Source organism: Python bivittatus, unplaced genomic scaffold (assembly GCF_059951505.1).
Source record: "Python bivittatus isolate LINGU-HERP-01145 unplaced genomic scaffold, Pbiv_v1 ctg000350_np1212, whole genome shotgun sequence".
NCBI lineage: Eukaryota > Metazoa > Chordata > Lepidosauria > Squamata > Pythonidae > Python > Python bivittatus.
Window position 1 is genome coordinate 37356928 of NW_028277074.1, and position 16169 is coordinate 37373096.

Consider the following 16169-nt stretch of genomic DNA (forward strand, 5'->3'; position numbering starts at 1 on the left):
AAAGAATAATGGATATGGTTCCATTTTATTCTGCACTAACCTTAAATTCATCAGAAGTACTGAGTTCTGATTTGGTCTTACACTGAGGATGACAGAGAAGATTCCCAGTTATTGAGATGTTATTGGACCAGCTGGGGTTGGGGCTGGGATTGCTTTTATTTTTGTTTTTCTGGAATGTTTTGCTTTTTACTTTGCTGTCAGAATCTTATGTAGATGGGCAGACATATAAATGAAGAACAGTTGGGAAAAAAAAACTAGTATGCTCATCCTGGATAAGGAAAAACCCGACACTTCTCTTCAAATACTTGAATGATCAAGTTCAGGAGGGGAAAATGTTCACTGATACTAATGAGAATATGATGGGATCTAATGGGTTTAAATTACAGGAAGGACATTTATAGAACATTAGGAGAAACTTCTTAACATTTCTGTCAATGGAAGTGAATACCTAGATAAGTAATGGGCTTTCTCCTCCTGGAGATCTTCAAGCAGAGGCTGATCAGCCATCTATGTAGGGAGCTCTAGCTCTTTATTTCAGTTGGTTAAGGAAGCCTATGAGGTGTCTTTATTTCCTCTTTGAGAAGTCTTGGGGCACCTTAAAGGGTGGTTTTACCACAGAAATAACTAGGAACTAGAGGCTTATTCATTTGATATATTAAAATGTAGTCTGCTTTGAATTACTACAATGAATTAGACAAGTCCCTTTAGGAGCCTTCGTTATGCTTATAAAAGCTTAAACAGTTTGTCTGCTCTGAACTTTTCTCTTCTGTATTTTTTTCCTTATTAAGGACAAGAATATAGATTCCTTTGCATAAATAACCAAATAATTTGGACACACCAGAGCAGAAGCAGGGAAGCACTACTGTAAAATTCAAAAGTAGCATGGGAAAGTGACAACCCCCCCCCCAAAAAAAAAATGATTTGAAAAGATGGGCTATAGTTCTCAGCTCAGAAAACCACATGAAAGCCCAGGACAGTCCATCAAGGAAATTTATCAGATGTGATCAAAACAAAACATTAAGTGGCAAGGAAGAGGATATTTGCTTTTTAACACAGATGAACATCAGCATCTCTACACACATCCTAACCATTAAAAAGTAGAGATTGCAAATCCTCCCCAATTTGAAGTATTCAAAGTCTGAAATTACTGATGAGAATATCTTGAAACCTGTGTTTTGAGAGTGATGTCCTAACTTCTGAATAAAACATGTCTCTTCTGAGTACTAGACAAAATGGGCATGTTTTAAAAGATTTGCTTTCAGTATTCCAAAAGTCTTGAATTCTGTAAGTGGTTTGTCGGTTTGTCAGTATTTTTTTAAAGAAAAAAATAATCTTTTCATCAAAGCCGGTAAAGTAGGACGAGAGGCGTTCCTTACCCCTACTGGCTGAGACATGGGGAGAAAGAAGCAGCTGCAGAGGTGATTTTCAACTGCTTGGTTGCCTGCCAAATAAGTGTACTTAAGAAACAACAGCAACCAGCAAAAACCTTTGCTGAAGGAAAATTAGACTTCAAGAGCACTGTTTTGTATGTGCTGCCATATGCTGTTTTGTGTTGGCTTGGCACTAAGTAAATGCAAAGGTCTGTGCAATGTTCTTGTATGCACTTTATGCATACTCATGTCAATGTTGAGTTTTCAGGCTGCATGCTAACTAAAAAGAATATGCTGCTTTGATTGGATAGAAAGTGATTGAATTGTTGCAAAATGCATAGGTATACACTGTTCTTGTTCACTAATAAAACAGAAAACTCACAAGCCAATAGAGGACAATAACTATGCTAGCTCTGGTGGTCCATGGGTTGTGTTGAAATGAATCATGTTGCTCTTTGCTGGACTTCTGTTGCCATTCGTGTAGATGAGCTGGGAGAAAAGCATGCTTCAGTGATTTCCTATCAGAATGTAAACCATGATTTCATTTAAAAAGTAACCATTTTTTTCCTATAGGACAAGTGGGAGGTATCAGACAGCAGGGATGAACACCCTATGGTAGAAAATTTAAAATGTTCTTTTCTGTTCTGAAAAGGAACTTTTGTCGTAATTTTTGTTCTGAGTAAACACAGTCTAAAATGGTTTGTTTAACCAAAGTTTGAAATAAAACACCGTTTCTATTTTGTGCTCATGCCTACAACATATCTAGGTTTCCAACATGGCTAAGTAAATAGATAATGTTGATTCCCTGTTAAATTTGCAAGCTTTTAGAGACATTTACCTCTTTTCACTCTGTGGTAAACACTTTGCTGATTAAATGGGATCGGGTTTCAGCACAGATGGATGTAAGCCATGGGGGCTCCAAACATATCCATATTGTGCTGCAATATCAGTGGCACATCAATGCGAAGCACATGAAGTTAAGGCTGTTTCTCACTTCCCAGAAGATGGATAACTGCTCTGGCTGCACCTCATAATTAACAGAATCTATTAAGATTCAGTGAGAAGTCAGTGACTGAACAATCTGGAGCTTTGATGTGTGTTGCTCATTAATGCTATATAACTTACCAACAGTTTAGCGGCAATAGCTTGGCTACCTGAAGGAGAGTCTCTAATGTACTTTCATCATCTTTGTCCTTTTCTATCACCATCAAAAATTAGATTGTTGGTTACTAGTCATAGGAAACTAAGTATTACTTTCATTTAATTGCCAGGCAAAATGCTTTTTATTTCCTAAAGTTTTTATTGTCTGAGTTATGCTCCAGGCCTTTATTTGGGATCATCAGCTTTACTGACTGCTGTTCTATTGAATTTTGTTTTATCATTCTTAATAAATAATTTTTAAAAATAAAACAAGATTCTGTAAGGCAGCAGTCAATGATACGGGTTTAAAAATATCATGGTTTTAAATTTTGATACAGGTTTGTTAACTTTTAGTCACTTTAGCTGTGAAACACTTAGAAGACACATAAGTATTCTAAGTAAATAAACACACACTTTGTTTTCCTGGATTTGTCACTTCCATTTAAGATATTTAAAAGAAAGACTCACATCTCCTAACCTCCCATTTTTTGCACAGATCAATAAATGCATAAGGCATATTGCAAGCACAGTAACTCCAATTAAAGACGGAATCAGACTCACCTTTCCTTAAGGCAGCTATAGTTGTTTTATGGCAAGTGTGGACACCCTTTGGGTGATGGTGGCCACAGTTCAGACCCCTCACTTTATGGGGAGTCCCAGATGCTCTTCAGTGATATGGGATCACCAGAAGGTATTAGTTAACAATGTGGGGTTGATTTGGAGCAGTGGTTAACATGAAAGTGGGAAACCTCTAGGAAGGAAAAGGATATCATACTGACTCTTGCAGACACACACATACAACACATACATTCAACAATGACTCTCAAGAGACTGAGAAACCACAAATGAACTGCTGAGGAGTTGCAGGCTGCCTTTCCATGCTTTATGGTAGTTTGCAATGGAACATAATTATGCTTTCATATTTAAGTTGTTATATGAATATTGCCTAAGGTGAAGAATGTTTCTTATTAATCCTAGCACGGCATATCACAAGTCAGGAGTAGATAATACAGGGCATGTGAATTTCAGATTCTGCTTTGTACCTACAAGGCTCAGTATTTCATCTAACTTTTATAAAGTATTATATTAATAAGAACATTATGTGATCAAGTGATAATTCTTTCACCACCAGATTATGCAATGCTAGGCAGTCAGATATTACAGGATGTATGAGTAACCTGGAAAGAGAGCTCAAGATTACTGTGACTGACAATCAACTAATTCCAAAGATCTACTTAGCTGTACTACTAGAAATAGGTGGATAAATTAATCACAAAATCCATGATGGAAACATGAAAAGATATAATCAAGAATTTTCACTACTTTATTGCTACAGGGAAAGTACCATATACAATTTAATTTTACTAGAAACAACAATAACTAATTCTATTGCTCCTATTACTTTAAGAAGCTTATCCAATACCACAATGTTTCTGTGATAAAAAGTTAAAAGATTTTATGGCTTGATATTCATTTCAATTAGATACTACAGTGTTTTAATGTATCTAGCCAAAAGTCTCTGAAAAGAAAAGAAAAGTATTTTGGCCTTCCATGATAAACAAGACCGTTCTGGGAAATATTGTGTAATGAAAGTATAATCAAAGAGAAAAGTGGGTTAAGCAATGAAAGTTTAGCCAAATAGTGCTAAAGGTCTAATCATTTTCAAATATTTTCCCAGTAAATCCATTCAGTCATATTTCCAGTTTTAACTATAATTTTATGAAAACATCCATTAAAATACATTGTTGTCTACATGCATCTTTTTTTCAAGATGTGCATTTTTAATGTAGAAAAATTGCCTAATTTTGTCTCAGCAAATATTTGAAGAGCTCAACGTATGTGGATAGTCTTGTTCCAATTCACTCAACCGTGACTGAATTAATCTAGAAATCTGTTTTATCCAAAACTGTAGTGTCACTAATTGTGTCAGCAAACCATTTGCCTGCTTAAAGAAGCACTGTGTGTGCTCCTTCTTGGTTATGATCACCTGTGAATCACCTAGAAAATACTTTCCTGACTTTGACTCAATTGTTCTCAGTGGTTTTGGCACATTCACCAATTTGTTTTGCATTTTTTGCCATGCACCATCCAGAATTGTATGACTGGGTATATAAGAATGTAAACCAAACAAATTATGTTGTTTATTCCTTTTGTTTCTTTCAAGGAATTTAAATGCAAGCTTATATATAGTCTAGTCAGAAGAACATCCCACTGAATTCAATGGATATTTCTTCTTTGAAAGCATGCATAAGATTTCAGCCAAAGAAGATACAAATATCATGGGTGCTATTCTATGAGGCACAACATGTTCAGGATACAGCCAGAGAAGTAACATTTTTAAAAACATAAATATGAAGCAAGTGAAATTCCTAAAAAGCACTGTAATTAAAAAAAAAAAAATCCCAGCATGGTAAAATAGCTATTCTCAAGCTACTTTTTAATAATTTTATAAAAGTCACTCTTAGTTTTAAAACTGTTCAACAGGAAAAAAAAAAATGAATGCCTTTGCGTTGGTAAGGGGAAATATTTATCATAGATTTGATTTGTTGGTTCATTCAAAGCTATGTATTGTTCATTCCATCACTCACTGGCTGTTTGCAATAGCATCAAAGCCCATGCATGCCTTTTCATTTGAAAAATGATGATAATGCAAACCACAAAATACTTCTTTGCTTTTTGAATAATGTAACATTTTGTTTGAGTCATTTAAAATTAATTTCTATTATAAATCTTTTGATGATTTATTCAATTTACTTCTATTTTTTCATTCAGACAAAGTACAGGGGAAAAAAATTCAGCAAACTTAAATGTTTGGGTAAGGCTTTTGTACACAAAAATACCAAATTATATTCTGTACGCATGTATAAACATTTAGGGATTAAAAAGAATGCCATGAATTGGTGCAGACTTATTAATTACTAACTTCAGTGGGTCTTGGTTAAGTGTGATTAAGGTTAGATATGCCCCCCCGTGTTAATATGGGGCATATATGTTTATATATTTTAAGTGGCATTACTTAATATTAGCATAGTTCACATGTTCTAGAAATCCATGCAGAAAATAAATGGACATTACAAAGTCCCACAATGCTTTTGAATGTCATATAAATTGAGTAAACAAGGATATATTCTGCTGTAGTATTCATAATTCATAATTAGATAATAAAATAAAGAATCAAAGGAAGTTAATGGTAATGCCTGCAGATAACCTTCCAGGAATATGTACTTGACACTAATTAATATTAGTAGAAAGAGGGCAGGATGCAGTCTGTCTTTTCCCCTACCTGTCTGTTTAGAAATAAAAGGATAAATTTTCAAAGTGAAAGGACAGGAAAAAAATCATCTCATTGTACTGATAATAGAGTTGCACTGCAGCATGAAATTCCCCTGTTCTTTGCCATGAGATGAGAAACTTTGGAATGTACAGGATGGAAAGTTTTTAAAGGTATGTAGGAAGCTTTTTATAGGAAATCCATTTGCTGAGTGTACTTAACACTGATTGACAGCATTTTTTTAGTGCAGTGTTTCTCAACCTTGGCAACTTTGAGATGGGTGGACTTCAACTCCCACAATTCTGGGAGTTGAAGTCTACCCATCTTAAAGTTGCCAAAGTTGAGAAACACTGCTTTAGAATCTCAGGCAAAAGTATTTCAAATCCAATAAAATTATGCTAAATATTGAACCTGGGACTTTCTGTATGAAAAGCATGTACACTATCACTGATCCTACAGCCTTTCAATTGTTGTCCAGTCACTTTAGTATTCAGCTTAATGAAGAACAATCATATATTGGATGGCAAATCACATAATTTCTATAGATGGGTTTCCACAGAAGGATAAGAGATGCAAATGCTAATATCATGACACAATACGTAAGTGATTATATGTGTGATGATTTCATGACATTTGCATTATTGTTTTGACGTCATTGTGTCTTGTAACAGACACCTATGCTTGTATGCAAAAAGTCTTATATACAGATTCAAATGAAACTTGGAAAGAGTTCCTGAAGACATGTAAACTTACTGCTAGTCAACATAAGTAAGATTAGATTTGATGAACTAGTGAACTAAATCCATAAGTGGGTCCACACATGTAGTGATTTGCTATTTGCTTGAGGCTTCTTTGAAAACCCAGCATAGTTGGACCCACTTTGATCTTCACACTGCCCATTTTTTTGAATTTAGCTTCTAAATGCTTAATAAAGCCTGGTGAGAAGCTGCATGCCTCAATTTTAGAGGAGTGATTAACTTTTAAAATACTAAGTACTGCTAGTTCCATGAAAGTAACATCCTAAGGTCCTGCACTCAAGAAGAATTCACCACAGCCAAACACATTCTATTACAGAACTTTCTAGGGTGGGATATTGGCTACTATTAACATAACTTTTGTTCTTGTGGAAAATAAGAGAAAGAAATAAACATTTGAAAAACTTAAAGGTACTGATGGATTGATTTCCTGTGTTCAAAAAGGAAAGATTTTTGAAGGAAATACTATAGCAGCTAGCAACCATTATAGTAAAAACAAGACAAAACATCTTATGACAAGATGTCCTACATTATTATTTCAAGTTTATCTAGAAGACCAAGCAGTTTGTGTAGATGCATGCATTTTGTCCAGAACAGGTTTAAATGATATTTATATTTTGCAAATAATCTATTGATGATGATAATTATTAATTAATATCAATTACGGATTTGAAGGCAGGTAATCCTATGGCAATATCTTAATCCAAATATAGAATCTGAGAACACATGCTAAGGTATCTATGAAAAGAATTCATACAAATCACAATGGCTTAAGATTTGCTGGTAGGATTATCGAATACCCATAAAAATAATTTTGTCTTAAATGTACTGCAAACTGATACATTAAAGCTATGGTATTGTTCCTGTTCAATGGGAGTGAACTTTTCAAGGTGCAAATAGGGAAGTAGGGAGAAAGGGAAGGAGACAAATGGCTTTTCCAAACTTATACAAGTTTAACACGATAAGGGACCAAATTAAAGGCATTGGTTCCTGACTAGTGGGCTCCAATAACAGATTTCCCACCTCACTATGCTTAAACATTGCTTTGGACTTCAATCACTGGTTAATAGGGCTAGGAAGATTCTACCTGTGTGTACATTGACTGGTAATTTTGTGGGGTAATTTTGTGGGGTTGAAATTGCCTTCTTTATAGGGAAGTCTATATATAATAATTCATATTCAAAATTGATGTTATAGCTGCTTTGTCACCTTGGATAATGTGGAACATCTGTAAAATGGGAATAGGAGATTCCACAAGGGATCAGAGTAGAGACTGGGGTTACAAAGAAGTCAAGAAGATGGTTGTAATTGAAGCCCTGCTTCTTTAAATGTACAGTGCATGTGATATTCACACACACACACACACACACACACACACACACACATACACACAGCAGGGCTTTGACTGGTGAACTTGACTACCTTTTTAACTTTTTTGACACTCCCCTCCACCTCCAGATGCCACAGGATTCAAAACTTGGGCTGGCACACAGATCATATGTTCAAGTGGGAGGATAATATCATACAATCGGCTAAAGGTAGAAGTTGTGCTAAAAATGGTAATGTAGCTACCCAGTTCATATTCTGGTGCTTCATGCTAATAAACTTTGTCCACTTTTATCCCAAAATGCAATCTTAATCCAAAGATAACATAGGCATTATGTTGTTTATTATGTTGTCTCCCTGCTGCTTCTAATGCATTAAGTACTGGTGGGACAGTGGCTTCCTGGCTGAAAGAACCATTTCTGTAAGACAGCAAGGTGAGCTTGTCAGGAAATTCATGAATTGCCACAAGACTGACAATTGTTTTCCATTTTTAAAATGCATATGGAACAATATTTCTGAAGATTAAGCTAGTTCCTATGAAGATGGGTATATTTTTTAAATAATCTCTCTTGCCTTGAGCCTGTTGCTCTTGAAATTCATAAGCAAAATTTCAGTGGTAAATTTGAACTAGAAAAGCGAACGAAATTGAACTCTGTGAATTTGTAATCAAAGCATTCCCTTTCAATTATAAATCATGCTTCTGCTGCAGAGGTGAAAATCAGTTTTCGAAACTTTAATACATATATTATTTACTGAATGTAATTTTGTACTTTTGCTTTATAGAAATCAGAAATATATTGGAAGTTAATGTGCAGAAGGAATGAAAGGGGAATATTATCTTATGACACTCTGGCATTTCAGCTTGATTGTTTCAAGTGCAAACTTGTTTTCACAGATGATTACCTCTAGAAATGAAGAGTCATTCCAATATTCCCACCGATAATGTGCTATTCTGCAAAACCTGATAAATTAGCACACTCTGAGAGGCTCTTTGTGCAATGCAATTTCTTTCTCAGTTTTATTTGTCTTCAAACTATTAATAATTACCATTAATTAATGAGAACAATCTAAAAGAAAGGGTAACACACCAAATTTCCATTAGATTATATCGTTATCAGAATTTGACAGTGAATTTAAATGCTGCAGATACAAGCAGATGCTGGTGAATTTTTTTTCCATGGTTTGTTCTCAGGTTTACACATACTGTATACACTAATACTTTCTTTCTGATATTAGCTGAGTATCTGACACTCACAAAATTATTTCAGGTTCTGGACTAATCCGATCACACTAGTTTTTTTTTTTTAAAGTAGGTAGAGAGTTAAGTAGGGCTCTCTCAATCCCATGGAGGGGTTTTAGGGATGTTCCCCATTTATGACAGGATCCTAAGACAAACCACAGAATGGCTGGGAGCTGTTTATTTTAACTCCATTTGAGGTCCAGTACAAAATAAGTACCTGGGGAAGAGAATTTGAGTTTAACCCTAAGGCTTATTAACATTGTTTATAGTCACAGCTTAGAACATTTCTTTGTGCAACCACAGAATAACCATCTCAGATTCCAGGTTATGTCACAATGAATATCATCTAACTTCCTTGTCCCCCTCTCCCTATATTAGAATGGCTATCCAACAATTTTCCCCTTCTGTCATCTGGATATACGTTAACATATTAGTCAAGCCAATTTCAAGTGTTCAATGATGCTATTCATATCTGCTCAGTCTGAAGATCACCTCAGAATGTGAAGAAGAAAAACTCATTCCATATTCACTCAAACTTTTTTTTTCTTTTTGGTATTTATAAGTTGCCACATGAAATATACTAGGAGTGTTTCTCACACAGTCTTCCTATCTCCCACAGATTCATCCATGTCTGCCTTATTCAAGACTATGAATCCTATAGTACCACTTCCCAAAAAAGGAAACAGGGGAATGCCCTTCCGCATATACAGCCTTTTCTTTCTTGGAAAAGAAATTGGATCACTCCTGGGTTGCAGAGTGGATAGGATTAAGACACAATAAATTTATGATCAGGATTATAACAGGGCTAGATATTTTTTTAAAAAAATATGTAGTTGTCACCACTGCATGTCTCTTTCCATATTCTTACTTATGAGCTCTGCCATATATTGCCCTGATACTATACTGACACAAGATTGTGTGAGGAGGAATGGAAAAACATTTTGTCAAGTATCATATTTGGCAGAAAGTCATCATATACATTTTTAAAACACATGACATACAGTGGTTACCTCTTTCTCCTTATGGTTATGTTTAATTCTATCCTTAGTCCAAATGTTTTTTCTGTTACCATAATATAAATCCTTGTCACCTTTTAAAACAGTTTTACCAAATAATTTGTTTTGACAGTTCAGAATTGGAAAAAACACACTTGCTTTTAGCAATCATTTTCCAATTATCGAAGACTGCACCAAACATTAACTTTTCAGCAAAAACTACTGAGATAGACATTGTAATCTTACCTGACTTACTCCTGAAAGAATGATTTGGGACAATAACCTTTATGTTCATATGCCAAAGTAAACTCTGTACAAGGAATTTACAAGGCTCAATTTCTAAAACGTCATTGTTTCAGGACAGGTAACACATCTGAGTGATCACACAACCTACATACCTACACTCCAGTCCATTTCTTCCACAGCATCCCCATATAAGCCATGTTTGCTGTTTCCTCTAAAAGCTGGTGATGCATAAAGAGCTGTATGGACTTGAGGGTATGACAGGAACAGAAGAAATGGTTTATCAGTATTCCTGAAATAGAGAATATAAATCAGAATACAAGGAATGCATAATGCATTACCATTTTCATACAAATTCTTTCTGGGTCACATGATTTCTTCAGTAATAATTCCTTCAAACGTTTTGGAAATATCTTCCATGCTTTCAGCCAATCGAACATTCAGGAATTATAGCAGATAAAGTCTCTGAAGTTGCCTGTTTGAGAAAATCTTGGTAACCAATGAAATGGAAGTCAGGATGGCAATTCAGGGAGGTTTCAACTTCAACTTTCTTAGAATGGTATTTCCATTTAGTTCTATGCAATAATGCAGAGAAACTGTATCTGAAAAACCTCTCCAACATTTTTAAGTGAAATTTAATGTGAAAAGGATGCATTAGGACACTATTATTTTCACACTGAAAACCACTCTTACCCTATAAGAGTGTGATAACAAGGAGTATAATGGATTAATAAACTACTACAATAATAATTCTGTGCATTTAAAAATAGGAAGCACAAATATATTCACCTTTCCTGCATATATCATCTAGGAAAGTTTCTGTCACTTTAGTTCTCCTGGAAGCTGTGTCTGGCAATGGAAATGCTTAACTCTGTCAACTACCAAATGGTAATGAATCAAAGACAGATCTTGGTTCCAGTCTAAAATTGAAAACAGCAATTCCATTGCTATCTAGCTGTACAAAATAATTAAGGCAGATTGATTAAAAAGAGTACCAAAGGAGAAATGTATATATCTTGCAACAATATTTAATGGGAACATAGGACTACAGTGATAAACATAAGACAGATAGAAGTCACAATTTCTATTACAAATACCTATTTTCAGGAGATGACAGTCCCTGGGGCAATATCAAGGATGCCATTGCAACACAAGAGTTCTCAGCCCAAGAAAGAACTCTAATAAGTACAGTAGTTCATACACACATGCATGGGGGGATGCGGTGGTGCAGTGGCTTAATGACGCTGAAAGCTGCCGGCCAGAAATGGTTGACACTTCAGTGGTTCGAGCCAGGCTTCGTGCAACAGGGTGAGCTCCTGCTTCCGCCCCCAGTTCCTGTCAACCCAACAGTTCGGAAACTTACATGAGTAGATAAATGGGTACTCTCACTCCAGTGGGACGAAAAATGCTGGCGGCGCCTTGCAAAAGGAGTCGGGAGCAGTTGCTAGTAACGCGGAAGCCGCGCACGGCCGAAAAAGGCGCGAAGCAATGGAAACCCGCCTCCTGCGCGCGCCAGCTGGGCTCTGCTCTAGGAAGGAGGCAATGGCAAACCACTTCCAAAACACCTTGCCTTGAAAACTGCAAGGACTCGTCCAAAAAAAGCAGTCACTGCAGAGTCGGTAACGACTGAGTGCAGATAAACAAAAAACAAAAAACAAAAAAACCCACACACATGCATAATGTCATTTGAGGGTTTGCTTTTAAGTCCAGTAATTCTGATTGACAGCAAGCTCTAGATAAAGAATCTCACCTATCAATATCCTTAAGAGTATAAAATCACAGGTGACTATTTTTCTTTCATCAGCTTCTGCTGTAGATTTGGGGGAGAGGTAGAAAATGACTAACTTCTGTAACCTTGAAAATGGAATGGCAGATCAGCTTCTAAGAGGGAGGGAGATTTGACAATAACAGTTAAAGTCCTGTTTTATTAAATGAAGTATTCGATCTCCTCTGGAAATTTACTACCATTCCATTCTATACAATTTACCCAAGGCAGACCTTTCTTTCTCAACATAGTTCAGTGTTATTCATTGAAAGAGCAATAAAGCAAACTCTGTGTTTGCATAAAGCAGATATTCATACTCATTTACATGGCAATGAAACATGCACATCCTTCTCTTTGATGATGGCCAGTTACTTATTTTATCTCTCTAAAATCCCCCTTTGTATTTAAAAAAGTTTTTAAATACGAAGGATATGACTCGCTTTAAGCTATATCATGAGCATCTTACTTAAGAGAAATGAAAAATCTCTAATAAAGTCATAATTCAGAATGAGGAATGTTCTTTCTTCTAATGCTTGGGCCCCCAAAGCAAAGCCCTTTAGTACCAGTTGTCTTAAGTCTTCATTACTTAAAATAAATATACCTTTAAAGGTACAGACAATTGATCAATTCTAATATTCCAAGGGTGTCAATTAATTAAAGTTAGGCTTACAAGACTGAGAGGCTTACAAGAGTGATATACATAAGACAACCAAATATGCAAGATTGCAAGGTAATACACTTACATTAATAATTCTTATATATTTAAGTTTTCTCCCTCTGTCCTATTAAAAATCGTAAGTTGGTAGCACTTTATGGAAGGGCCTGAGGAACTGCCCAAAGGCTTTGAAAAAATACCCTGTGCATTTCTGATGCATGGAATGTGTATATAGTGCCATATAGTCCTTTTTGGGGGGAAGGGCTTGGGGTCTGTGACCACCCTCCCTATAAGATCCCTTCCTTCTTTTTTGGGCTACTGTCTTTTCTTTTGCCTCTGAACTGAATTAGGAACTTCCTTCAAAAGAAGGAGAGATGTGAAGATGCTGCTACTATTTGTTATTCCTTAGTGCTTACTGATATTTTAAAAACTAGACTATGAACAGGCAACCTTACACAATATGATTCCAGAATCCTTCATATAAAGCTGAAAGCTTTAGGATTGAGTCTTAAAGTAAAATTGAAGCCCCCAGAGCACAAGATGGGGGTGAACTCTGAGTCTTGGATACAGAAAGCTTTGAACTAAAGAGCCTTATGCCTGGAGCAGAAATTGCATCTCCCAGACAAAGCCCGGCTTCAGCATTGGGCCAACACACTTATTCCCAAGATGTCTACAATCTATGGAGTCAATGTGGCAATGCAAGAAGCAAGGTGGGCATGAAATCTTAGATGCATGGATGGAGTATTAATAAGAGTGCAAGGAAGAGGAAAAATGGCTCGATCGCTCATTCTGATTATAGCAATTACAAGCCTGACATGTAGCTTGTGCAAAGAGGCCCATGGGACTGGCAGTGGTTGGAACTCTTTAATATTATGTAAATAGGAGACGAGTTATTGCTAATATAAGATAAAGAGTAGGTACAACTGACCTTTTATAACTAGGTATATCATATTAAAATGTTAAGATAGAGATAAAATAAGATAAGATAAGATAAGATAAGATAAGATAAAAGATACTTAGATAATAAGGTATCTAAGATAATATAAGATTATCTAAGATAAGAGAGCCAGTTTGGTCTAGTGCTTAAGGCACCAGGCTAGAAAGCAGGAGACTGTGAGTTCTAGTCCCACCTTAGGTATGAAAGCCGGCTGGGTGACTTTGGGCCAGTCACTCTCTCTCAGCCCCGCTCACCTCACAGGGTTGTTGTGGAGAAAATAGGTGGAGGAAGAAGTATTAGGTACTGTATGTTTGCTGTCTTGAGTTATTTATAAAAATAATAAAGGTGGGATAAAAAAATTTTTTTTAATCTAATCTAAGATATGGAAAAATTCTAAGATGACTTCTAATGTAAAAAGACCCAAAGTGTCAAGAAAAAGAACAAGGTAACTTTTATTTCTCATTTAAAATAAGAATTTGGCTGTCATTTAAAGGTGCATATATATAATTATATGTTTCAGATTCCTATACAAAGTCATTGCTTCATACCTTCAAACATTCCCTTTCCTGAATCTTAAATTTGGTATACAGTAGCAGGGAATGTTATGTGTTTTGCTTTCCATGAGGCTATAAGGACATACCTACTTTTCCTTGTTTCCAAAATATAAAAATAGTTATGAAATCTAGCAATTTGGACTAATAATAGAAAACCAAAACCTGTTTTCAGGCATAATCAACTTTCCATCACCTGAGAAGAAAAAATCTGTGTTTGTACAACACACTAAACTAATATTTGGTTGGCTAGTTTGTAATGAAACGTGAAGTGCAAATCCAAGTAGAATAGTCAGATTATGATTATATTATGCAAATCAATATAGTTGGGTTAATTTATTAAACCATGAATAAATACTTGATACAATACAGATACTGAATATTATTGTACTCATTATCCATGTCCATTCTGCTATATTCTTTCTCCAGATCTAAAAAAGAAGGTATAAAAAACCTGAATTTTCACTATCCATGTAACTCTTCTCTGGATGATTTAAAGTCTTGTATGATCAGGCTGTTACAGATTTTATCCCCTCCCAATGCATGGAGGGTACCATAGACAGGCTGCAGATATCTATCAAGGACTATACTGTAGATATCAGTTGAGGCGAGAATACCCATCAAGAGCAGGCCTTGTGCATAATAGTTTGCAGAATTCCCCAAACTATGTGACTGCTCTTCACCAACCTTAAAGTTCTGGGCTACAAAAACCAGCCTCAGCTGAAGTATAGATAAAATGCTCCGACTTGAACAATTTTATAATGAGACGAGCATAGCTTGCTGGAAACTGCACACTGTTAAGTTCTACAGTAAAACACAAGAATCATTTTCTTGTACCTGCTGGCGTCTTTCAGGATGTGTGGTTTGAGAAGATGCTTGACAGGCTGGGGGATGCTCCTAAGGTATCCTTACCCATGAGACTGAGCACATTTCTTAGAGCCAGAGGACAGCAGTGTTTTTTGGGGTGGCATAGTTCAGGAATGGGATCCAGTATGTCAGACCTCAACCCAGGACCAGGGTCACTGAACACTCTTGGTCCAGGGCCATGCTGACTGGCATATGAAAGAGGGGTGACACTGTTGTCTTCTTTCCACTCCCTTGTCACAGGGTGAAGGTGCAATGTGAATAGGATTATAGTAATACTTTCAAATGTAGATGGATACATATATTAAAAGAAAATATGAGAAATATTTTGAGGCTTCACTACCTTGAAAGGCAATTCCCCACTAGCACCACTGATGGAAAACTGCAAAGATTTTTATACCACAGGTCATCTGAAAGATGTCTATATGCCAGGGAATCAAAATGTAAATATTAATAAAAAAGGGATACTATTTGGAATTTTAAGAAAAAAGCATTCCATAAGAACCATTCAAATGCTCGAGTAAGCCAACTTATTATTTCTATCACAGGAACTTATGATGTATGGATCTGGATTTATATTCTCTTGTCAGGAAAAAACTCATTTTATTAAAACATTTATTAAAAGATCTGTGTGAGGTCTTGATGTGATAGGCTGAATCAGTTCTAAGCACTTGACTAAACAGAAAATGCTGGAATTTTGAATTTGTGTCACAACCAAGATCAATGCTTGTTATAATTAAAGTTTGCTTTGAATTGGAGACTCTACTAGGTAAAAAAGATTATCCTACAGAATATCAATGGGATGAAATCAATGAGTTTAAAAATGTTCTTCTTTGGTAGGGCTATGGTCCCTAGGGTTAGCAAAAGGTTTGTCAAACACAAACCTTTTTAAAGTAATCTACAAAACAAAACAAGACAAGATCTATCTATCTATCTATCTATCTATCTATCTATCTATCTATCTATCTATCTATCCATCCATCCATCCATCCATCCATCCATCCATCCATCCCTATCTAACCTATCTACCTATCTACCTATTTACTGAAAAGCAAGT

The 16169-nt window shown here is 35.7% G+C and overlaps 1 protein-coding gene across 6 annotated transcripts in view; it reads right to left on the bottom strand.

The window, feature by feature from the left end:
* Positions 1-16169, bottom strand: part of STS (steroid sulfatase) — a 134169-nt gene that overhangs the window by 57097 nt on the left and 60903 nt on the right. For all 6 annotated transcript variants that reach the window (XM_088144956.1, XM_088144958.1, XM_088144955.1 and 3 more), the window contains one exon: positions 10496-10632. In XM_088144956.1, the coding sequence (XP_088001082.1) occupies positions 10496-10632 (137 nt within the window). The remainder of the gene's footprint in view (positions 1-10495; positions 10633-16169) is intronic.